Source organism: Conger conger, chromosome 14 (assembly GCF_963514075.1).
Source record: "Conger conger chromosome 14, fConCon1.1, whole genome shotgun sequence".
NCBI classification, from domain to species: domain Eukaryota; kingdom Metazoa; phylum Chordata; class Actinopteri; order Anguilliformes; family Congridae; genus Conger; species Conger conger.
The window spans coordinates 14,951,834-14,976,750 of NC_083773.1; the positions used below are offsets into that span (position 1 = coordinate 14,951,834).

General features: G+C 41.1%; 4 protein-coding genes across 4 annotated transcripts in view; 2 read left to right on the forward strand and 2 right to left on the reverse strand.

Annotated features, from left to right (window-relative positions):
- gnai2a (guanine nucleotide binding protein (G protein), alpha inhibiting activity polypeptide 2a) overlaps positions 1-2,166 on the forward strand; it is a 62,017-nt gene extending 59,851 nt beyond the window's left edge. Inside the window, exons 8-10 of the mRNA XM_061220198.1 lie at positions 96-249; positions 634-843; positions 1,131-2,166. Of these exons, the coding sequence (XP_061076182.1) occupies positions 96-249; positions 634-824 (345 nt within the window). The 3' untranslated portion in view covers positions 825-843; positions 1,131-2,166. The remainder of the gene's footprint in view (positions 1-95; positions 250-633; positions 844-1,130) is intronic.
- A 2,258-nt stretch (positions 2,167-4,424) lies between these two features.
- On the reverse strand, positions 4,425-7,633 carry LOC133110750 (cadherin-related family member 4-like). Its single transcript, XM_061221042.1, has 7 exons — positions 7,434-7,633; positions 6,953-7,086; positions 6,478-6,531; positions 5,832-5,895; positions 5,575-5,628; positions 5,422-5,449; positions 4,425-5,293 (listed from the first exon to the last, which is right to left on the reverse strand). Exons 1-7 carry the CDS (start codon positions 7,545-7,547, stop codon positions 5,238-5,240), a joined length of 504 nt encoding a protein of 167 aa, XP_061077026.1. The 5' UTR covers positions 7,548-7,633; the 3' UTR covers positions 4,425-5,237.
- A 32-nt stretch (positions 7,634-7,665) lies between these two features.
- LOC133110164 (cadherin-related family member 4-like) lies at positions 7,666-15,998 on the reverse strand. The gene is made up of 13 exons (XM_061220062.1): positions 15,935-15,998; positions 14,725-14,915; positions 13,629-13,761; positions 12,916-12,920; positions 12,375-12,482; positions 11,642-11,771; positions 11,014-11,194; positions 10,449-10,599; positions 9,953-10,055; positions 9,070-9,276; positions 8,551-8,690; positions 7,948-8,089; positions 7,666-7,670 (listed from the first exon to the last, which is right to left on the reverse strand). The coding sequence occupies exons 1-13, from the start codon at positions 15,996-15,998 to the stop codon at positions 7,666-7,668; spliced, it is 1,560 nt and encodes a 519-aa protein (XP_061076046.1).
- A 3,322-nt stretch (positions 15,999-19,320) lies between these two features.
- On the forward strand, positions 19,321-24,756 carry inka1a (inka box actin regulator 1a). Its single transcript, XM_061220133.1, has 3 exons — positions 19,321-19,412; positions 19,553-19,597; positions 22,856-24,756. Exons 2-3 carry the CDS (start codon positions 19,595-19,597, stop codon positions 23,783-23,785), a joined length of 933 nt encoding a protein of 310 aa, XP_061076117.1. The 5' UTR covers positions 19,321-19,412; positions 19,553-19,594; the 3' UTR covers positions 23,786-24,756.
- The last annotated feature ends 161 nt before the right edge of the window (positions 24,757-24,917 follow it).

A 24,917-nucleotide genomic window follows, 5' to 3' on the forward strand; every position in this document is an offset into this window, starting at 1 on the left:
CTCTCTCTCTCCCCCCTCCCTCTCTCCCTCCCTCCACCTCCCTCCCTCTCTCTCTCTCTCTCTCTCCCTCCCTCCTTCTCCTTCTCGCCCTGTAGAACCGCATGCACGAGAGCATGAAGCTCTTTGACAGCATCTGCAACAACAAGTGGTTCACTGAAACCTCCATTATCCTGTTCCTCAACAAGAAGGACCTGTTTGAGGAGAAGATCACCCACAGCCCTCTGTCCATCTGCTTCCCAGAGTACTCAGGTACTGTTACACCTGTATTATTCCTAGACATGTTATAATGCAGTAATAACATATGTATCCTGTTATACCTGTGTTATAGCTATGTTATACCTGTACTTGTGAGAATACAGTAGGGACACACAGGTAGTGGTACACCTGTATTACATATGAACAAACCGGTGCTGTTATAACACCATTACACCTGTGCTGTACCTGTACCAATGATCATGCAGGTGGACCACTGAGGTAATGCACCTACACCTCTAGTAATACTGCACTGTTGCATATTATACTGTTTACTTGTAACATGTATCTAGTTGTGCAATTTTTTCAGTTAGGTCTGAAGTCAGTTTTAGTGATTAATTTTTTGTTCTTATAAAAACACTCATCCCTTGATGATTGTAGGGCCCAATAAGTATGACGAGGCAGCGGGATACATCCAGACCAAGTTTGAAGACCTGAACAAGAAGAAGGACACAAAAGAGATCTACACCCACTTCACCTGCGCCACCGACACCAAGAACGTGCAGTTTGTCTTCGACGCCGTCACCGACGTCATCATCAAGAACAACCTGAAGGACTGTGGCCTGTTCTAGAGGAGGTGACAAACACAAGGTACTGATCTCACACACACACGTACACTCGCACACACACATACAGGCAAACACTCATCATAGAAATTGCATTTCATTAACACCCGTCCAGGTACACTGTAATTTATTTCTTCCAGCACATCGTAAAAGAGAATGAACTGTTGCTGAAGGAAGCTACTCTCTTCTCTGTGCCTGTAATGAAACTTTTCATCCTTTAATTTGATGTTTAGTCTTGTTGCTTCGCACATGAACACAGAGGGAACATCTGTATTATGGAAATACAGTGACTGGCGTTTCTCTTTCCTCCAGGATTACTTGAACAGTTTTGATGACGGAAGGAGGGTGGACACGTGGTGACTAACTGCACTGGCCACAATTATTCCTGCTTTTATCTGCATTTATAAAGGAAACTAAGACACTGAACGCGGAAAAGCCTTGCAGAATTTCAACAATCGATTGCTGATTCCCTGACTGCCGTGTCTTCTCCCTCTCTCCATTAGTGTTTTTCCATTGTGTGTTTCATATTTAATTTTTAAGGGGGGATGGGGGATGGGGGGGTCATAGTTTCATCTTTTTTGTTATCTCTTTGGACGATGACCACAAATCAACAATTTATTTTATTCTCTTATTTTTTTTTTTTATTCCTTATTTTTTGATTATTAGCAGAGGCAAAAAAAAAAACAAAAAAAACTTTTATACAAATGCGTTCATTTTACTTTTCAAAATCTGATGTGCAAATTTTATGAAAATTTTAATTGCATAAAGCTTCTTTCTTACATAATAAAAAAACAAGCTTTGGCACGATTAATGAAATGGAGTTGAAAGGAAAGTGCTTTTTTATAACGTTTACATGAATTCCTCATTCTTCAAACTGCATATTGTCCTGCATGACTGATCATACTCTAGGTGAAAATATTAGCTCTGTAATCTGCACAGAACAGCATAACATTCCTTTTAAAAAGAGAGAAAAAAAAAACAGAAAAAAAAAATTAAGTAAAATAAAAAATTTTAATAAAAAAGCTTCACAGCAGGGAAAGAAAGACCAGATTTGAACTGATATTTAAATATGTATCTAACATTCTTTGCTTTTTTTATCATTTCATTCCGTGTCTTTTGCAGTAATGTTTGTGCCTTGACTTCTGTTTACATCTTGACTTCGATTTGCTTTATCAGTAGTTTACTTAGGCCTAATTTTTCATTTTCTTCACATGAATGATACAAAGTTTAAATAGTTATTAAGGAGAGACAAATCTAACAGGCAAAATGGGTAGTCTTTTCGTAAAGATTAAAATGCTTTAAAGGTCATATAATGATTTAATTTAAATAAAAATTAAGTCGCTAGAAATGCTTGTTGCTGTGATTTATTGTCTTGCGACCGAGTGAGAGGGACTGCTTCCAGTGCTGTATGTGTGCTCATTTTCAGTGGGGGGCAAAAATGAGTGTTACAATGAATCTGTATGTGATCGAAAGCAAACCTGAACCCAAAAAACGAAACATTTCTGCACATTTTAGAGCAAGATTGCTTTTTATTTTCATTGTTTATAAATTATAAAAAAGTAAAAGTGGCCTGTACAAAAGTTTTGGAACCCTTTTGGATTATTCTTTGTTACTTTTAAAAAAGATCCAGGCCCAGACCCATGTGATTTACTCGTTAAGAGTCCAGGGCTGAACTTTTTATTCTGTATCCAAGGATGTCAGAATGAAGATGCTTCATTTCCACCATGGACAAGGTTACAAAAAACTACCCGTTTCCACTGTCAGAAATATTATTAGAAAATGGGAGATAAGTGGAACAGTTGAAATCAAAGCAAGGTCTGGAAGACTAAGAAAATATTCAGGTAGAATGGCCTGAGACCTGGTGAGAAATGCTCAGAAGAACCCACACATTACTGCAAAAGAGTAGCAGACACAGGTCTTAGCTGTTCACTGGACAACAATACAACGTAATTTAAACAACAAAGACCTACATAGCAATGTCGTCGGAAAGAAGCCTTTCCTGTGAACTCAACACAGAATTGAGCGTCTGAAGTCTAAAAGAAAACCGTGAGAAGCCTGAAGCCTTTGGGAACAATGTGCTTTGGACTGCCAAACCAAAATGGAACTTTTTGGCCATCACCAAAGATGGTATGTTTGCCGAAAAATGGGTGAAGCCTTTGTAGAGAACACCTTGCCAATTGTTAACCATTATGCTCTGGAATTATGTGGCAGCTGGGGGCACCGGAAATATTGTTGAAGAAAGAACGGATTCCAACAAATATCAAGAAATTCTAGAGGCTAATGTGCGAAGGTCTCAAGACATTGTAGTTGAAGAGAGGTTGCGTATTCCAGCATGGCAATGATCCAAAGTATACCTCTAAATCAACCATGAAGTACCTCCATGAAAGACGGATGAAGGTTTTGGAATGGCCACCAATGTCCCCAGAATAGCCCGAAGAATATTTCTGAGCTAGAGGTGTTCTGTCATGAAGAATGGGGAAAATTCCCCACGAATTGAAAGACACTTAGCTGGCTGCAGGAAGTGTTTGCAAGCTGTTGTAGTTGCCTGAGGAGGAGTTACAAAGTATTAACTGACAGGGACCCTTTTTTTTAAAATTTTTATTTTTTATAAAAAGTTATCTTGTTTTAAAATGAAGAAATTTCATGTTTAACTTGTACCATTTAGAGGTCAGGTTTGCTTCTGTTCACTTAGATATTAATTGTAGAAGGCTTTTTGACTAGGGGTGCCCACATTTTTGCACACCATGTATTCACGTGCGAATGGCTGGATGCACATGTACAACACATGCACTTACACATTCTTCGAAAGTAATTTTATGACATAGAATTCAGCTCTGAAACAAATGATTATGCGGCATGTGTCATGTATTATGTATTTTATTGGCAAATTATTTTTAGAACACAGTTGTCTTGATGAATGATTTCATAGACATATACATTTACCAGATCAAAAACTAAGCATGTTTTAGTGATGATTGATTTCACACGCATGTATTTACTAGATCAAAAAAAGAAGCATGTTTTAGTGATGAATGATTTCTTATACTGTATATTCAATCAGAAAGCAGCTTACTTTCAGTTTTCCACCCCAATAGTGTCAAAGGTTAGACCCTTGTATTGAAATATGAAAGTTTATTATTTATATTCTGAATTAAGAAAAGGGCCAGGAAAGATTCACAGAATAAAATGCGTGCTAATGTACCCCATAGTATGTATTCATTTTACAATATAAGGATTTCTTTGTCTTGTTTATTTGACCTCCCTGAAATGGTAACATGTACTTTGGATATAAAACAAAAGAAATCCTGTCTACTGTATTTTGAGTTGTGGATCCGAATGCACTACTCTCTGTGAACTGAAACTGAGTGCAGTATACGAGGAAATTGCATTCTTTCCTTGCTCCTAGCTATACTGATCCAGGGGCAGAAGGAAAGTATGAAGAAATGCGTATTGGGGAAAATCCAAGGCCCTTGCTCTTTAATGAGTCAGTTTGATTGTTTATACATCACTTGTCCAGAAACGAATACTTCCGCAAAAGATGTGCTCCTGTTTCTTAACTCCTTCAGAGGCCTCCTAGCTCCTCACTCTGGGCTCAGAGGAGTATTTCAGGAGGAGGACCTTAATCCGGGTTAGTCAAGGACCAAAAAAATCCATCATCCTTTCCTCCACTATCACCTCATCTATTATCTGGAAGTATGCAGGAAGGAGATGAGTGGAGGAAGGGATCATTTCTTTGGGCGGGTGACGCACCCAAGGACGAATAGAACGAGCCGTTGGAATGAGCCCATGACATCATCTTGCATAGTTGAATAGCATTGTTGTGTGATAGAATTGTTCCACCTCATTGTGCAATAGCGACCCCTCTGGTTGAGCAGACGCATGCACTCCATATGCACTGTTTAAGCTGATCCTCCTGAGTAGGGGATGTGCAGCTGTGGTTGGCTACAAGTTGCAGGGATTTTGGTAGAGAGGTGCTCTGCTGAATCAACAGAGGATGTTGCAGTAATCAGACAAGTGAGGGGAGAAAGGATAATGGGAGATATAAAGATAAGTGTGCATTTCACAGTTTGTCCATCTGGCATTTTAAATATTAGATTATTTTACCTTTCAATTGTTCACATTTCATTCAAATTTATAGCAAGAATTCCAAGCATTTTCTATGTTACATTTATTGTTTATATTCACATTGGAAACACCCACATGTCCCATGAAAAACAATATGATTATATTATTCTGTTATCTCTGGTTCAGACAAAATGTCTGTGTTTTACTAAGCAGTCAATCATTTCACGCACAATGATAAACCCTAAAAATCAGAGGACACACGATACATTTTGTCATTAATCAGTAGCCATGCCACACGTCACAGCACACAGACTGTTTTCCATGTTTGGTGTGCAGAGAGAACAGGAGGGTCCACTACAGCCAGCGTCTCTCCCCTGTGCTGGAGTTAAACAGATAGCTCCGTCCAGACACTGTTCACAAAGAAAATGGACAGCTACTGGTGGTGGTTTTATTTATGTTATACAACGTGCATGATAACATTTTAATCGTCTTGTATTTTCTTGACGATTTCCGCAGTTTCACTTAACATGACTCTTACCTGGATCTTCAGCTTTCCCGTCAAATCTCTGCAACAGAAATATGAATCAAATCACAATATGCATGTGCAGGAATGCACACGTACAGATTGCATTTACTCAAAAAGACACATTCTGCATTCCATTATAGTGCTGATGTATTGAACTACACCTACCAAGAGACTCTTTGAGTTTTCTTTGGAAAGGCTAATGCTGCCATCTAGTGATGACTGAGGAAAAAAGAGACCATACATTTATGTTCAGGACGGCAATAGAGCAGTATTGGGAAAAATATCAAAAGACAGATGCTACATAACACAGTACGATGCCACTCCACACAGATGTATGAAAGTGTTGCGCTAGGTCACACTAGTGCACATGCATACATCAGTATCTCACCTCTTTAATCTGCTGGGGCTTTGCGATTACTAACCTGGTAGTTCTCAATGGCTGCATCTTGACTCCCAGTTTTATTGAGGTCTTCACCATCCAGGTTGCTGATGGAATACACAATTACTGAGGTACAGGAGCATTGTATTCCAATAGGTATCTAAAACTTAACACTCCCAACGCAACATGTTAACATAAAGCAGAGAGATCCTGACATGGATATACTCTTGAGAAATACAGACAGTACTCCAGCTGCTTTAAGGTCAGAATGATTGTATCCAGAGGGAAATTAAGTTCCTTTTTTTTACTATAAAACATCCTCAAGCTAGAAAATACATTAATTTATTTCCCAGGGCTCTTGGAGTCAGATACTCTGGAAGATTCCAACAACTGCTCTTTCTTACTATTTTTTTTATGTGGCTCTGCACTCCACAATGTTGGATTTGTAATCAAACAATTGGCTAAAGTGGTGTGGTTAAATGTGGTTAAAGTGTAGATTCTCAGCTTTTATTAGAGGATATTTGTATACATTATGGTGCCATGAAATGGGTGGGGGGGGATATTAGAGGTGCTGTATTTTGTACATATACATATTTTTTTGCCATTAAGTTTGAAAATACATACACATACACAACATTTTGATCCGAACACTAAGGAGGTTGCTGTATATTTATATTTCAGAAACTTACTTCTTCAGCAGATTGTCTGACACTTCAGGTTTTGTTGGTACACAAACGGAAGTCCTACAGGTTACAAACAATTACTTTTTGAAAAAGCAAAGCTTAAAAGCCTTAAAAAATTGTTATATCTGTTAAAGTAACAATAACCTATGGCATCTGAGTGGAATTAGCCATTTCCGAACAGAAGAAAATAAAAGGAAAGATAAACAGTAATTTCATATTAGGTTCATTTTAGCCTGAGGTGGGACTTGTGGCAACTGCTGCTTTAGAACTGGTGCAAAGTCAATATCCTGTTGATACGACATACGTACATAAATAAGCACAAAAATGAGCTATACAAAGCATGCCACATCTAACTGAAATGGAAAATCTGAGTCAAACTGTTGATAAAATTACAGGTCCTGGCAGCTGATATGATGGGAAGACTATGGCTGCTCTCTGGTGTTAGCAGAAGAAACAGACAGATGTGGAATGGAGTAGTCACCATGTCAGGATCTTCCAGATCAGCAGGCCCAGAAAGAGCAGGAGCAGGGCCCCAGTTACAGTCATAACTGCCACAAACCACTGGTCTGGGTCCCAAAACTCCTGCACTACCGTTACTACCTGAGGAGGCTTAGGCTGGTGGGATAGATTCATACAGATTCATGAACAATTTAATCTTACAAGTAATACAGTAATCCACATCCATGAGAACAATAAAATAAGGAAGTGTGCTTCTTTCACAATAAACTGTATTTGGCTTCATATATATATATATAGGTCATTCACATTTTTTGGATTTGTTTATTTGATAGTGGACCCCCTACATCAGGTGTATCAGTAAGTCAAACTTCTCATATGGGTGTGCTTAAGAGAAGGGCACATGTTCACATGTTCTCCTGCCATAGGGCTTAATGTAATGGTGCTCTGTGTGCCACAGGCAGTCAGACCTGAGGTCATGACAGGACGGCCCAGGCTTGGCTCACCGTGGTGGTAGTGGTGGTGGTAGGCACGGTGGTGGACCATGGAACCACGTATATGTAAGCCACCACATCGGTGGTGTGCTTGCCATCGGACACCGCGATGGTGACCTCGTACATCGTGCGGTCGTAAACAGCCCCCGGTACGTAAGAGAAGATGTTTCTGGAGAACAGGGTTAACCCGTTCAACTGGAAACGGTCAACCGCAGCACCTTTATAGAACACAGGTGGGGTATGGTCAACCTCCATGACAAAACAGCCGATGTACCTCATGCTAGATCCCTCAGCGGGAGGATCCACAGACACACACACACACACAACACTTGCTGTGCTTCTCCCATGCCCTTATCTGCTTGTAGCACTGTGTTTCATTATATCTACACCTGTGTTTTAGTTCATTGCTGTGCTTTGGCCTCTTGGTCATTATGGTCATTACAGCAAATGAGAATGTGTCACACACACACACACACATACACACACACATGCACACACACATGCACACACATACAGAGAGCTGTACCATTGGTGATGGTGGCTGTGAGTAATTTCCCATCCCTGTCAGTGCAGCTCAGGTTGAGGATAGGCAGCCCTGCAGAGCGGGTGGAGAAGATGGTGGACTCATAGGAGACGGGGTCACACACCGGGGGGTTATCGTTCAAATTCTGAAAGCGAACAGCAGAACATCCTGAGCCTTCCACCACAATGGCTAGCCTAAATCTCTCTGCTGTCTCCCTTAATAGCCATCTTTGTTTTCTGCAGTGTAATCTTATTTAGATTTTCTACTCAATATTTCTCATCATCCTCGGCATGCCATCTGCAGACATCCATCTGAGTATCACCTGTAAGAACCTTGCTACTATCTAAAATGAGAGCCAGTTCATTTAAATATGTTCATACTGTATTTGCATATCACATCAGTTGCTGTAGCGTTCGTTCAGTCTTTGAAAATGGCTGGAGGACTATTCATTTGATCTGTATGCTTAGTGTATGTGTCTGTGTGTGTGAAAGAGATCTAAAGAGAGAGTATGCCCGCAAATAGATGCATGTGTGCAGCATGTGTGTCCGTGTCTACTGTATGTGTGTGCACGTATTTGCGTGCACTGCACGGACACACTGTTCATACCTGTACCCTGATAGTGATAGCCGCGAACCCAGTCCTCTGAACGGTAAGATCCGCATCCTGGTCAAAATCCACAGCCTGCACACTCAGACTGTACATTTCCCTCTCCTCAAAATCCAGGCTTCCTTTGAGGTACAGCTCTCCTGCAGACAGAAGGAGGTGCACTCCGTAGCTTCAGCGTGGATCAGTGGCTGAGCTGGCAGAACTTTCTCCTTTACACTGACAATGCGGTTCTGAATATGCGGTTGATGATTAACAAGCTTCCCAATTTTAACATGCATTTACCGTTTACTGAATTGTACTGCGAGGTACACAATTCAAGTTTAATACATTTACAGGGATTAGGTTATATTTGCACATTTTGATACAAAGTCTGGTTCAAATATTTATTTATTTATACAATCAATAATGTATACATTACAACCAACATTATTTAAAATACTAAACATCTGTTTAGTATATCTTGGTATATTTTTCTGGTTGATTAATGCTGGTTAATTATTGCTCTAGGTGCACTCTCACCTCCCACAGGGTTGATGGAGAAGAGGGCATCTCCCCCAGGAATGGAATAGCGCAGGGCGTCAAACCTCCAGTCCCCGTCCTCAGCCTTAACTGTTCCCACCACAGAGCCCCAACGGGCATTCTCTGGAACCACTATCTCAAACGGACCCACAAACCAGGGGTCATGCTCATTCACAGGGGTCACGGTGATCATGATTGGGATGACCGCTGAAACGCAGGAGGGGAGCTTATTAATGTCATACTGTACTATATACTTAGTGTCTGCAAAGACACAAAATCAATAGCATAGGCAGTTAGTGTGCAATAGCACAGACAATTTACATGCTTGTAAATTTCATCAAGCAAGTGAAGTAGAAGACCTCAAATAAAGTAACAATAATCTTTAATTAACCTTTTTAGATCTTCCATGAGCATGGACTGTGAGATCCCTGCGACAGACTGATCACCCTTACACAACTGGTCAGGAAAGACCAACTGCTTAAGTGTAAACGGAGTGGGGTCCACTGAAATTCAAATTCACCTCATAGAATCAGCACACGCGGTGCGTAAACACTTTGTGCTTGACATCATTCAATATTTATAAATTAGATTTCATAAGGTAGACGAGTGTATCATGCACATATGAGAGGCTGATTGACACCGAAGATATAACAGATCTGCAGAAGGGGGTTTTATTTGCTGCAGGCCTTGTTTTTTCTTATCGTCCTGTGTTTTAGAATTCTTTTCTGCCCATTCATGGAAATCCCCTCATAACAACAGCCTCAAAATGAATAGTGCTGAATATGTTCTTATTATTATTAAAACCTTTTTTCTTGATAGCTTGTTAAAATATCATTAGTATGCGCGGTTGTACACAGCCACAGAACAAGCACGGTGGACTGACTTGTGAGTGGTGGAGTTCCGGTGTCAGTGGCTAGGATGCTGGCCTCATACTGGAAGCTGTTGCTGGCGATTATTGCTGTGTCATAGTCCAGACTACCATTCACCTTTGCAGAGGAGGACACACAGAACATTAGGACAGGATCAGTGAAGAACGTACTTCAAAATGTAGGGGGAAAATGCATTCATGCAATATTAAATATTCAATTGAACAATAGCATACAGTGTAGTACTTTACTTAATGAATTTGTACCTGTTTTTTAATAACAAACTACTATTAACTTACTCTACTAGTTAAGTCCATATAATTACATTTATACACTTACATTTATCTAGTACTCAGAGGGATACTCCGAGATACATTATTTAATATGCACACCCTTTATATGTGTTAAATATAAACCCTTCATACAGGACGGGTTTATAGTGGTGTGAATTTCAAATGAAGCAAAACAGGCACTGTCTCAGGAGTCACTTGTGGTTGCCTGGTAACTGGTTACCTGAAGCTGGCTGTTCTGAAGGCGGAAATGATAGAGAGAAGCATCATTGTCATGCAGTGTGAGCAACACATTTTGGTTGCTGACGTCAATGTCACCACACATCACTGTCCCCAAACTCTTTCCTATTTCTGTCGTCTCTGGCACTGTCAACCTACAACAACACACCCATCCATCTTCAGTGTCAGAGATCTTCTGAAGCTTATATGTAATGTAATGTTTGACTGAAGGAAACAGTATTATCATCTTTCAGGTCAATACTTTCCCCCAGAACTAAAATATTCATGTTTTGTACAAAAAAAGCAAGCGATAAATGTTGTCAGTATATACATTTTCCATCTGCATTCATGTGTGCACATGCATACATTTATGAATTTCTCATTGCCCAAAAGCAGTAAAGGAAAAAAGTATTGAAACACTCAAGCACAAAATAATATTAATACATGTACAGCTGCTACTACTAGTAGGGAGTAGATAACTCATTGGTAGATTACTATACTAATAATACTGTGATTAAAGCTATTTACAGGAGTGTACCCTCCCTCTAGTGCTGGAGAGGTGGTCTTACACAAAGACAGAGGGGACGCAGAAGGGAGCGTGCTCGTTGACATCCAGCACATTGACGGTAACTGTGGCAGTCCCTCGGCGACCCTCAGACACACTGAAGGCCCGGACCAGCAGAACTCTGTGCTCCAGAGACCGGTCTGACTCCAGGTCCAGGTTAAAAGCCGTTGTAATAATCCCATCCTCTGAAGAAGGAGAAGCCGTTTGTGCGACCTATAACTCATAGAGTTCAGGGCATGCTGAGAGCTATACTCTCTGAATAAGTGTGGACGGGTCATGACCACAGATGAGGTGTGGCTGCAGTTACACCTGTCACATGTGGAGGTGCCTAACTGTCACTGATGATTAACATCTAGTTCTAGCTTTTCAAACTTCATTACAGCCCAATGCATTGACCCAGTAATGATTCTTTAAACATGTATATACAGGCATGGTTATATGAATTGCCTTAGTCCTGCCCTCTCCATTTTTGAATAACAAAGCAGTTAAATGGTGCAGTAACTCTCTTTCAATGATGACGCAAAAGGGAGTGGATTTCATATAAAAGACAACAAATAACTGAATGCACAGGAAAGGGGTGTGGATTTCATACAGAACTGCATGTAATCAGTGTTAACCGCGACGGTTCTCACCTCTGCCGATTGTGTAAGGTGGATAGCTTTTCACGAAAGTGTACTGCACATCGAGAGTTGTGGTGTTGGCTCTGACAGAGGCCACAAGGTCACCAGCTCCTCCGTTCTCAAAGACAGAGATGTTCTGCACCTGGATTCTGAAAACCCAAAGGTCAGAGGTTAACAGCATAATCTTCAACCCAAAGGTCAGAGGTTAACAGCACATAATCTTTGGACATATTCTAGAATGTATTATTACTGTTCTGAAAATAAAACTAAGTTATCAATTTCAACTACCTGAGTTCTTGTGCTTTATTATTAGTAGTTTTGCTCTGAATAATATATTAGCAGTTTTTATTTAAATAATTGAAAATGTATACCTTACTTTCTATAGCATTGTGCTTTTCATACATGACACTGAAAGTACTTCACAAGGATAAATTATTTAACCAGCAGCCACGTGGCATGTATTCTACATAAGGAGGCTTGATCAAAATATAACTTCAAATAACTGAAGGGCAAATGCAGGGAGGCTGAACTTACAGGAAATCCAGAGGCGGTATGAAAACCCTCAGGACCGTGATCCGGACTGTACCACTGCAGTTGGCACCATTTCTGTCTCCCACAAGCAAAGAGAGTAGAAACTCCTACAGAGACAACATTCAGTCCAATAGCTCAAATGGTGTTTTTAATAGTGTTTTTAATAGTAAAACCCTATATGGGACTAGATTTCCCAAAGGCTCACAGTACGTACCCGAGGACCATTCTGGTAGTCAAAACTTTGGCTGGACATGACACCCCCTCTGCCATCAATGTTGAACTGTCCCTTTGCGGTATCAGGCTGGATTGCGACGATAGAAAACTGTGACGCACCAAGAAATAGAGAAGGTTCTGTTATTCTGTAAATGGGTTCATTCCAATGTTTTCTTTTCACTCCTTGCATGGCTTCACCTCCTTTCCTCACTCCATAGCTCCACCCAGTGGAGGATGTGAGGAAGAGCTGCCAGGATGAGATACATAGATGGAGGAACAGGGCCGAGCCAACAGGCCCGGTCCAATCACTTATTTTATCCATCTTTGTCTCCTCAGTCATTGCCTGACCCTGAAATCGATCAAGGTCCACCATCTTTAGAGACATTTTACTCTGTTTAATTCTCCTTGGAGAAGCAAGGGAGAGGAGGCTTCAGCAAAGATACTCCAGTGGATCGTTTGCGGGAGCCATTATTTGAAATGCAGGATGTATAAATGATTGACCTGTGGATCCACATCTGCCACATCTGATTTCCAGGTCATACCAGGACTGAGGAGACGAGGACGGGCAGATAAGCATTGGAATGAACCCAAAGTCTTTCTGTTCTGTTGCTGAGAAATGGTTATTGATTGGGTGTCTGGTTGCATAAACCTCTCTCACTGGCTGAAATTAAATTTACAAAGAAGCATGCATATTTCACACAGACCAAACATGAAAAGATTTTTCTAAACTTACTATCCAGTGGTAGTAGATCCTAGAAATTATGTACAGGACATAATAACATTGTTCATTCATCAATTGTCCCTGTGTGTGTGTGTGTGTGTGTGTGTGTGTGTTTCTCCAGCTACAGTCTCAATAGCCTATTCACGAACAGGGCCTGGCCTTTTATGAATGAATACCAATTTATTTTCATAAAAAGACTTTATGAGCTTGATAACTATATAATGGATGATAATATTAATTTACTTACAGAGAGGGTATCATTTTCATCAGGGTCGAAAGCCAGAACATTATAAACTATTAAAGGGGCAGGAAGACCTTCAGGGACTTGGACTTCAGCTCCTGGAGAAAAACATGTCTTACACTTTCACTCCTGCTTCATAAAAGATTGTAAATAAATTAATTCACTCTTTATATGATGACTGCTGTTGCATATTACTGGTATCACAGACCACGCACTCCATCGTAAAAAATACAGCCACAGTAAGGACACTAGCAGATGAAGACTGTTACCTGGTAGCTGAAACAAAGGCTGACATTGGGGTGGTTCGTTCACATCGATCACCTGCACATGAAAGGTTCGCTCCACGCGGTCACCCCCAGCGACCAACGCAAGACGCAAGCTGTGAAGGCCCACTGTCTCGTAATCCAGCGAGTCATTCAGTATAATCTGTACGGGGGACAACACAGTCTCTCACCACATCCTGCCACCTTCTGAAGACCCACCTCTTCAGGCAGGAACTGGGTACTGCTGACTCACTTCTGTCAAAATGCACACCTGGAATGAAAGCCTCTCTGCAATGTATTAGTGATGCACTCAAAGCTGCTGACTAATGTAATCAAAAACAGCTTGCATAGCAAAAATCAATCTGTGCGTGCTAAAGCATGGCCATCTATTTATGTGCTGTCAAACCTGAGGTATGTCTGAGACAGAAGATCTAAAACAGAGGTGTCCAGCCTACTGTGAAAAGGGCTGGTGTGGGTTCAGGTTTTTGTTTTAGACTAACGCTAAGACACATGGATCAGGAAATGGGTTGTCAACGAATGCAAACCACAACCAGCACTAGAACAATAGCATCTAAAAAGAGAAAATAAAAGAAATAAAATCCTGAATTGGTTGTGGCCCTAAATAACTGCATTGAGCGATTATGTCAGCAGCCGGCTCTTTGTAAAAACAAACTTGTGCTCTTTTCTCTCCTCTCTCCTCTCTGCTCTAGGACAGGGGTGGGAAGCTCTAGTCCCGGGGGAAAATGTGTCCGCTGCTTTCTGTTCTGTCAGTTAGCAGCCAACCAAGGTATCTGAAACCAAGGTGTGTGAATCACATCAAATTTAATCATTGTGCTCAACATAAGTGCTAAAGTACGCCAGTAACTTGCAGATACTACAGCCTTCCGGGACAGAAGTCTTACATCCTAGTGTTGTGTTTCCAAATGCTATATTATAGTTTCTAAGTAATTGTGAAGATCTAGGCCCACGCACAGAACATCTGATACAGTATAATGTTATTGTCATTAACCCATTCACGGATATTCAGAAGATACATCTTCAGCAGTATACACACATAACTTCCCAGGTTCAAGGCTAAACGAGTCAGTCAGCAGGGAGACGATCAAAGAGCAAGCAGTGCCCAAACCTGAACAGTGAAGATGTTGGAAGCATTGACCCGACTGACGATGGGCGTCTCAAACACCCGGGAATCCGGTGTGAGGGAGACTATCTGCACGATGGGATCGGGCTTGGCGCTCTGTATGCGAAACTCCACCACCACGCTCCTGGGACGGGTACTTTCCAAAATGTCCACAGAAGCAGGAAGATCGATGAACCCTTAAAGGTACCCCACCGCCAGCACTGTTACAGTCTTCTCACTGCATCTAATACATATAAATACTGCAGGGCTTGGCTGTTCTTCTACAGTAAACTGCATATGCTGTACTGTATCTAGAATAGCATTCAAATTGATAATGATGCCATCACAAAATACAATACAATACAATGCATAACCCACATCTGTTTTACAGACTGTCTATATACTACAGTATATGTAAATCTTCAAACAACATAAATAACAACACCTCCCATTGTTAACCTACAATTTGTCTGTAGGGGGCGCTGCCCCCAAACATACAGCACTTCATACAGTCATGCATGAAAGTATACCCTGAATTAAATGCAATTACAATCTCCAGTGTAATACACATTACGGTTTCCATTTTTAGTATATAAACATGACTGCAATGATTGTGACATATCTTAAGATGTACAAGCAAAAATGTATATGCATCATGAATAACCAAAGTAATGCTTTTCGGCAATTTTTGAGGGTGGGAAACTGGACAAGGTGAAAGTCCTCACCTGTAGCTTGAGTGGTTGTCTTAGGAGCCGGGGATACAGTGCTTTGAGCTTCTGTACAAAGAAACAGCACAGGCAGCAACAGAAGGAATCATGGATACCTGTACAATTGAGCTGGGATACAAGATACATCTACGGTAGGAAAGAATTAGGATTTCAGAAATGTCATTCATGTTCTGATAATACTAAGGGTAATAATGGTCTTACTCAATTCAACTCTAAACCAACAATATAGGTGTAAATACGTACCTTTAAACAAACTCCTGCCACGTGGCAGCAAATAAATACATAAATAACATAGAGAATTTGACATTTTTAATGTTTGCTTATATTAGATATACTGTTTTTGCATTTCTTGTTCCATTGCCAATACAATTAATCAAACAGAATTACCTTTATTTTATTAAGCTATTGTGATCAAGCTATTGTGCCCTTTGTCTCTCCATGATCATGACTAATACCTGAAGGGCTGGTAGGGTATAACAGAAGCTCACCTGTAGGACAGCAGAGCTGGAGCAGATGCAGCAGGGCCAGGTGGAGAAGGCAGAGGTGAGCCATGCCAGCAGAACCACACTGTGATGTGGCCTTAGTGTCTGTGCTACACTGTCTGTGCCCACTGTCTGTGCTCGCTGGCCGTGCTACACTGTGATGGTAGCTTTTCTCTGAAGTGTCTGTGCCCACTGTCTGCACTACACTGTCTGTGCTCATTCGCTACGCGACACAGGGACAGGACGCACTCCAGCAGGGCTTTCTGTGTGTTTCAGTTTGCGTTGCCCATGGCAATCAAGAATAGAGACACTATAAACATCCCCAACCCAGAGAGGAAAAAACCTTCCTCACTATTGTCTGCCTAGTCTTGCCTTTTTTACAATCCTCTGTGATGGAGTGTACACAGAAATGATGACATCAGGGGTAAAAGTGAATATAATGTGAAAGACATATATTGCCACAGTAGTGGACATACACACACGCACACACACCCACACACACACACACACCCACACACACACACACACACACACACACACACACTTAATCTGAATAAATAAAATAATAAAATCTATGTGTTCCTCAGCACTCTAAAATGGAAAGCTACCAATGCTTCCTTCAGTCTTTAGATGAGTGAGTAGTTTGTCCAAAGAATATTTTGCAATAGGTGTCTGATAGCTTTGTCTTTAGCTTTAATCTTGCATTGCTATTGCACAAAGGCTGACTCACAGTTGTTTTCTTCAGTATCGTAGACGTCGGTCTTCACTTCAAGTGGTCAGGAAGGTATTTTACCTTCAAAGACTTCCCATCACTCAGTAGATTATCCAGATTAGAGCTGGTTAAGGTGAGGCAACCTCTTCTTTACAGTAAATGCCTTTGCCGTTTATCGAAAGGCACCATAAAATTACGGTTTAATATCACATTTTTTCACAGCTTTTGAATTATAGCATGTTCTGCACAGTAAACATTAATCCAATATCACGTTCCCCACCTAAAAGCAAAGACATTAATGTGACATAAATGGTGATGGATGACTGCAGAGCTGCCTCATTACTCAAACCATCATGGCCGCGATAAAGGTAACATACCAGTGCAAAGGGGCATCTGCATTGTTTACATGTGTGAATCACCTGGCAACCATGAGGTCATAGCGTGGACCTTGCTTTAGTGAAGGGATGCTTTAGTGCTCTCAATGCAGTCTGACACAAATACACACTCAGTCACACGCTCAGTCTGGTCAGGAATCATTAGACTGCCTCATAAAGAGGCTGTAGAAAACAAATAACACAATTACTGAGATATACCATTAATATTTTTCCAACATGTGGGATATTGTATTTTATGAATGGTTCAATGGTAGGCTATTAGTCCAAGTAACATGCTTCTCAAATCATTGTTACTGTCTTGTTGGAAATGCACCTACAGCCAAGTCTCAGCCTCCTGGTAGAGGCATCTTGGCTTTTGGCACAAAAACAAAAAACTGGTAGGCTACATAGGGGAATCCATTATGCCACTCATCTTTAAAAGAGAGAACCTCTGATGACAGAAGTGAAAATAAAAACACCACTGACTTCATTCTGTCGTGTTGAATCCGTCTCCTATGGGATATAGGGCTAACATTATGATCCACTAATGTGTTTTAGCAAAAGCGTATTTTCAGACCCTTTTGTGAATGTAATTTTGGTATTGTTTGTTGCACGTAGCCTAATAGAAGGCGAGACATTACTGTGCCTCATTCCATACTAAAAGGAATGATAAAGCATTATTGAACAATGGAAAACATGGAACAAAACTATAATGGAGCCGCCAGTAAATTAGGAACATTAAGCAGTCCTGTACAAAAAGGGTTCTCTTCGTGATACATGTTGCGACAGATAAGTAATTATTGAAAGCATTTCAGGTTTTTTCAAAAGATAATTCCGCTTGTTATTTCTATTAAATAACCAGGAGGTCATTCCATTAAAGTAATGGTATTAGTTATTATCGGGGAACAAATGCATGATCCTAACCATTAGGATAGACCATTCCATGTCTCAGGCAGGATTTCACTGAATTACACACACATTTATAACCAAGCCTGATGGATATCAAGAGGGTTGACGAAACTGTACTTAAAACATGTTAATTTAGGCCATATTATGTTAATAAAAGCATATTATCAATATGGAGGTAGCCTGCGTAAGTGGTAAAATAGAGATAAAATAAAATTTAAATGCTGGATTATTTTTGCAATACGAGATTTTTTAATACATATAGCCTAGTCTACTTCTCACTAGGTGGCGACAGAGCTCAATTCACGTTGCCAGATCTTGAGGCGCCAGACTCGACACCACCGCTGACAGACGCTTGATTCGGCGGGTGTTTTATTAATTTTTTTATTTTATCTTTGTCGTCCTTATTACACCATACACATTTCACACCCGAACACGCTTAGGCTTAATAAGCAGAACATGTAGACTTCTGCAATGAGATTTTCCACATTTGTAAAGTGGCATAATAAAATGCATTTGTATTAATCACAAACCAATGTGAATGGTCCATTATCCCCTGTAGGGTTTTGTCTATTCTAACGCAGTTTTTGGAGGACGGTTGAAGTCATTACCCCACAACATAGGATAAAGCAAACTTTACAACTAAATTAAGAAAATAGAATTTATTAATAATCAACTGAAATACTACTTTTACAACTGCCTAATGAAATTTAAAGTAACATATATATATTTTGCGTTCAATAATAATAATTCATAGTCGCATCCTTGTTTTTGATTGCATTGTTACCTAGGTTGTTGGAGTTTGACTTCGTTTGAGTCTGAATTGCATAAATTCCTAAAAATCTCAACATTCTTCGGAATTAAAGTATTTCTCACAATACCGTTTTTCATTCCAACAGTAGCCGAATTGCTACTCGCCCCGAATGCCATTTGAGCGCGCAACATCATGTTTTTAATTGAACCCCATGATCCAAATATTTTTCTTTTTTTGTATCATCTGGACAGCGTCGCATGCATTTGTTCACTGAAGAGTCCCGCGTTCAGAACTAGTGTTCACGTTTCTATTCAATCGTATCACCAACCGGATTATTATATTCATTTCCACAAAAGTTTTGTGATTCACAAATGCAGCATCTATACACCTCATATAACGCAATCTTTTTAGAAATAGGCTATACGAATTTATAGTACACGAATACAATTTTGGGATTAAAGCATTCTGTAAATATTACTTTATGGGTAGAATTGTATTTAGTTTTTTGCAGTAATGGGCTGCTATTTGGCCAGATCAGATTTCAGGTACGCTCCCATTGGCTGATTCAACTGTGCGCAATTCTAATTGGCTTCAACGCTCTTGCAGCAAAAGACGAAGGAGACAAAATCGTGGCGGACTTCTCAGACTTGGATTCAGAGTTCAGTTGTTCTGTCACTTGGTGAAATCACAGTGATACGGATTACTCGTCCTCACGGGAAAACGCAACTATTCACAAATGTAAGTCAAAATTGAGGCTACTAACTGTATAATTTTAAACCTTTAAGAATGTAAGTGTATTCAAAATGATTACCACTGTATATGCCCGCATCATAATAATAATCATTTAGCAATTAATCATTCCATTGGTTCTATTGTAGGAACAACGATTCTGACTGTGACTGACATACCAAAGAAAACAAATGGTAAGTTTACAATATTTTTCCTTGGTATTTTTTACTTACACTTCATCCAATGTGTTCCAGTCATCCAGTAGCAGGCTGTAATATAATTGTTGCAAATTATGCTAAATGCAGTTATAACCGCAGAACCTTTCATTATCAACATTACATAGAGCCATATATTGATGAAGGTTCGATTCACTAATAATCAGATCCTAATTTAATGGCATTATGGCATAGCATATGGCGTGACATCTGCAGCGCAACCCCACACCGTTGGGACAGACATTTGTCTATAGGCAACCTAGGTAGATATTGACGTCGAGATGCGGCTGCAGTATCATGTTGTTCTTCACCATGTGTTGTACAACCACAACCAAATGGCACTTTTAAAAGTAGGCATATTGAATGCCTAAAGAAAGCCTGGAATAACAGAACCAGGCGAGTGATTTGACAGCCAGACGATTCTAAGCTCTGCAAATGGGCTGATGGAAAAAAACAAAAACTTTGCTCGATTTTTCGAAATGCTATGAATTAGTACAGTTACTTCCGACGTAAGACAGAAGTAGGCCTATGCGGGGATAACGCATCACTTGATGTTTATACTTTCAGAATAAAGTGGACTATCATGAGGTGAATAAACTGTTAGGTCAACATATTTTACATTTTGCTATGATTATGTAGCCTACATTCACAGGCTTTGCCGCAAAATAGTCAAAGTGACTAAATAATTATAAACAAGACATTGCATAAACGGACACATTTAAAATTAATATGTTTTTGCAAACCAATGCCGATTGTGTACTTACAGTAAGGACACGACTATGTAAAGACGTTCTCTTTATTTTAAAATATTACGTTGTCCCATGTAAAAAAGTGACCACATAAAGTTCCATGGCGCTTATTAAGGCATAGTTTATTAACTGTAGAAAAGACTGTAGCCTACATGATCATTCTTTTGTGACTTCTAAAAACGAATACATATGCAAAATCAGACCCCCATAACTAAAGATCTCTCATACTAGTAGACAGGCAGTGGCCTTGTGGTGCCTAAGACAGAAATATTAAGGTTCAGCCTTGGTGCCTTATCTCTGTCCCGAGAGCGATCAGTGTTCTCAAGTTGCAGCAGTAATTAACAGAGCAGTGGTGAAAGCAAACGGAAGCTTGAGCTGAGGGCCAGCGGGGTCACAACAAGCCTCAAACGCTTCGAGGGGGTCCTCGAAAACCACAGCTCAAGCTCCCCCAGAAGCCATAGGGGTTGTGAGTGTAGTTACAGGAAGGTTGAGCAGTAGAATAAAGCTGTTTTTTTCCTTTTGAGAATTTCAAATGGAATTCTGTGGATTTTAAAGATGCAACACCTCCTCTGTGCTCTACGCTTTCTCATGTATTCCTGTGAAAGGAAGGCTCCCATTTCTTACGGAAACAGTTACATTTTCCCAGCTGTCATAACATTTGGTTGTCACTGATCTTTCACTTCAGGTCTGAAAGTTTATAATGGGGAGGTGTTTTGTACAGTATATTTGGTGAATGCTGAGTCTAAAAAGTGAAAACGTTGAAATATTATGTTTTTGTATTTATATGTTTGTTTTGTTGTGAAAGAATGAGAAGAAGCACTAGAAATATAATTATATCCTTCATGGTCTTCAGGGAATGTGGCTAGCTCATTAACAGACTGCAATAATGTCAAAGGAAAGCAAGGTTCTAGCTTTGTATTAGCAACTTTTGAAGTCACATGTCGGCATTATGAGCACATGTGAATTATTTTTTCACAGTGATCAAAAATATAATATAAATGTGAAAAAATGTGATAACATTACATTATTACATTACATTACATTACGTGGCATTTAGCAGACGCTCTTATCCAGAGCGACGTACAACAAAGTGCAAATCAAACACAACGTCTCAGTTCTGTCTGTACGCTTATGTGACGAATAGGAGAGTTGATATCTATCTGAAATTTCCAGTCTGATGACACTGATTCCCAGCACACCCGTTGAGTTGTTCTGCCATCATTTAAATTTGAGTGTGCACTGTCACTTCCCATTGGAAGATTTTGGCCTCTCTGAATTTCACTCTGTGAGTCAGACAGAGAGGAAACATATCCTGTCTTTTTTACTTTACTGTTCTTTACTTTAAAGTGGTCGAAAGCATTTCCCTACCACCCAATTCCCACAGTTTCCCTCCATATACTGTCAGCTTAAAATCTTAAACTTAATCTATGTATTTATATAAATATATTTTTATTTTCATGTACATATATTTATATACAATTCTGTGATAAAACGAGCTTTGCCAAATAACGCATAAATAAAAATAACTAACATAAATAAAATAGGACTACACAAATAATGGGATACCCAACATCATGAAGGATTGAGCAAATTCAGTGTCTAGTTATGCATGTATTTGCATGGCAGTTTGAATATGAAGCCACATTTCAGGTTTTTTTTTAACTTCCATAGGTTCCATAGGGGTGGAAAGGTGGCATTACGATATGATATGATGTAAGTGCAGGGAGGTGGATTTGAATTGACAGTAGTTCAGGGCAGTCCCGCAGTGCCTTAGGTGTGGGAAAGTATTTTTGGATATAGAGTAATGAGATGTAGGTGTAGAGAGGGGTTTTGGAATGTGGGGAGCTTGGCACTGGGCTTGGCGTGGGAAGCCGTTTTTGCATTTTTGTGATGTCGCGGTGGGGAGGTTACTTTCCAAATGAGTTGGAGTGTTGCAGCTCGGTGGGTGTGGGAATCTGGGCAGGTAGAGCAGGTCTCAGTACAGCCCAGGATCTTTGAGCGGGCTGTGAGCTGTCATATGACTCTGCTTCCTGGGAGAAAAACAGAAATGCGTTGCTATGGCTCAGAAACGAAACTGAGGAACAGCCACATGGAACCTGCGAGTCTGAGCCTGTCTGGGGAGAGAGGGAGAGACAGAAACTCAGAGAGGAAACCCAACTCGCAAGAAGAAGGAGGGAGGGAGGGGGAATAGGTTGAATCTGCCATACTTCATAGCTGTATATTTTTCACTATAATGACGCCTTTCAGATTAATTTTTTTTACGGTCTTTCCACTGGGAAATGTATGATTCAATATGTCTGAAGGACTTTGATGAGAATGGTCACAATTTTAAATAGCGGCACAAGAGAAAAGACTAATTTACTGGGTGGCAGTAACACATGTAGGTTTAATGACACTATCTTGCAGAACAGTTTGAATCTGAGTGCCGGGTGAAACAGGCCAGGCTGGAGCGCTGTGTATGACGGAGCCTCCCTCTCTCCCCCCACAGCTGTGCCTGCGGGAGTCTGGAGACTGCCTCCGGGAGCAGATGCGCTTCATGATGCGCTCCCTGCAGGACCTGAAGCAGATGAGCAGGACCTGTGTGCCCCCCGGGCCCCCGGTAACAGCCGCGCGGGCCTGCCAGCGGAGGGTGCTGCAGCGGGAGCACCGGGCGCGGCTGAGGGCGTCGGAGGCCAGCGAGGCCAGCACGTACGACTCGGCCTGCTGCCTGACCACCCCCGCGGAGGAGGAGGAGGAGGAGGAGGAGGGGGCGGGCAGCCGGCTGGGCCTGCTCTCCCCCAGCAGCGAGAAGAGCCTGGAGTTCGACTCCGGATACTCCGAGGCCTCCTGGCAGGACGAGGGCGTGGTCCTGAGGAGGACCAGGAACGTGCGCGTGTCCGCCAGCGCCTGCCTCCGCACGAACCGCGCCCCCAGCGGCCGCGTGCGGCCCAAGTCCACCTCCGACGCCTGCCTGGAGCGCTGGACGTCCTTCGAGGCCTCTAACGCGGAGGACTGGACCACCTCGCTGCTGACGCGGGGCCGCAATCGGCAGCCGTTGGTGCTGGGCGACAACAGCTTCGCCGACCTCGTCCAGAACTGGATGGACCTGCCCGACTGCCCCGACACAGCCACGCTGAAGCCCCCCGCAGGCCGCCGCATGGCCAAGGACTTCCTGGTCAACGTGCGGCGGAGACTGGTGGGAATGACGAAGAACTCGGAGAGCCGAGGGAAGCCGGCAGACCCCTGTCGGGGGAACAGAACTGCGGCGGCCCCCAAACGCTTCTCCTGCCCTGAGGGCTTCCAGACACGAGCGCCCTTCTTCCACCAGTCACACACCGGCCTGCACGAGCTGGGCTCAGACTTCTACCGCTTCACCGCCATCATGAAGACCGGCAGCCGGCAGCCAATCATCTGCAACGACATCATCGGCTACATCTGACCGTTGTCGAGGCGGAGGACTCCTTTCTGCATCTGTGTGTCGTTCTTGCATGGACAGTTCCCAAAATGTGAATTTATTTTTATATGATACATTTCTGCCAATATTAACGTTATATGTGTTGCGATAATAAATGCAATTTCATCAGGAAATATGTAAAAATAATTTGTTATGAAGAGTGAGTAATTCATATTTACCGATTTACCGATTCCAGTATTTAAAAAAATCTGTGAAAGTTATGAAAATGAATAGCTCTTTATGACACTTTATGCTCTCGCAGGCAGACAAATACCAAAGATGTAAATTAGTTGTGGGAATGTAGTTAGAGTCAAATTCAAAACCCTGTGACTACAAAGCACTGTTAATCAAATCCTGATGACAGTCATGCAGGCAAAAGTCACCTGATTCCAGTTATTGTCCTGAGAGCAGCAGCCTTTTACCATGAAATGCACTTAGTGATCAAATAGATCTTTGACTCATTTTTGGAAAGGGGAAATGTGATTATCATCATTCATTTTTTCATTAGTTTATTAAGGATGGTGACACCAGAATCTGAAGGCAGCTGAAGTTTGCTTTTGACAATCGACTGAGAGTAGCACATATCATCCACGTGTCAGGCTGCAGAATCATGTGCTCGATTCAGGATACACATACCCAACATTTAAAAAGTAATGAACAACACAAAGTAACAAATTATTGTTTATGTTCCTGTTCTTTGGGTAATTGACTCATCTAAAACCATTTCAGGAGCACAGAACTGCAGAAAGACTAGAATCGATCTTGCCAGGCATAAATAATTCACCATGCACAAAGAAACAGTACATAGGACTGAATAATTTAAAAGCCACATTAAATGCCATTTGTACATTTAGTCAGATGCGCAGTGATGTGCCTGTGATTTTGTTGTATAATTTAACTGGACATACTGTACTAATACGTTTCAAGGTAAACAGTGATGTGTGTTTGTAACATAATTGTCTGTCACTTTTCTGTTTGAGCTTTGGAATACAGCAGAGCTTCTTACACACAGGCACGCACGCAAGCACACACACACACACACACACACACACAGGCACGCATGCAAGCACACACAATGGTTCATCTAATATATAGCATCTTGGGTGTCTTCTACATG

Coding starts and splice junctions, on each gene's coding strand:
- LOC133110164 (XM_061220062.1), bottom strand. CDS start 15,998: ATGGCTCACCTCTGCCTTCTCCACCTGGCCCTGCTGCATCTGCTCCAG. Junction 10,600..11,013: donor TGCGTCCCCTCTGTCTTTGT/GTAAGACCACCT, acceptor GTGTTGTTGTAG/GTTGACAGTGCCAGAGACGA. Junction 10,056..10,448: donor TTCAGAACAGCCAGCTTCAG/GTAACCAGTTAC, acceptor TCCTCTGCAAAG/GTGAATGGTAGTCTGGACTA.
- LOC133110750 (XM_061221042.1), bottom strand. CDS start 7,547: ATGTACGAGGTCACCATCGCGGTGTCCGATGGCAAGCACACCACCGAT. Junction 5,896..6,477: donor TCAGACAATCTGCTGAAGAA/GTAAGTTTCTGA, acceptor GTATTCCATCAG/CAACCTGGATGGTGAAGACC. Junction 5,629..5,831: donor CAGCCATTGAGAACTACCAG/GTTAGTAATCGC, acceptor TTTTTTCCTCAG/TCATCACTAGATGGCAGCAT.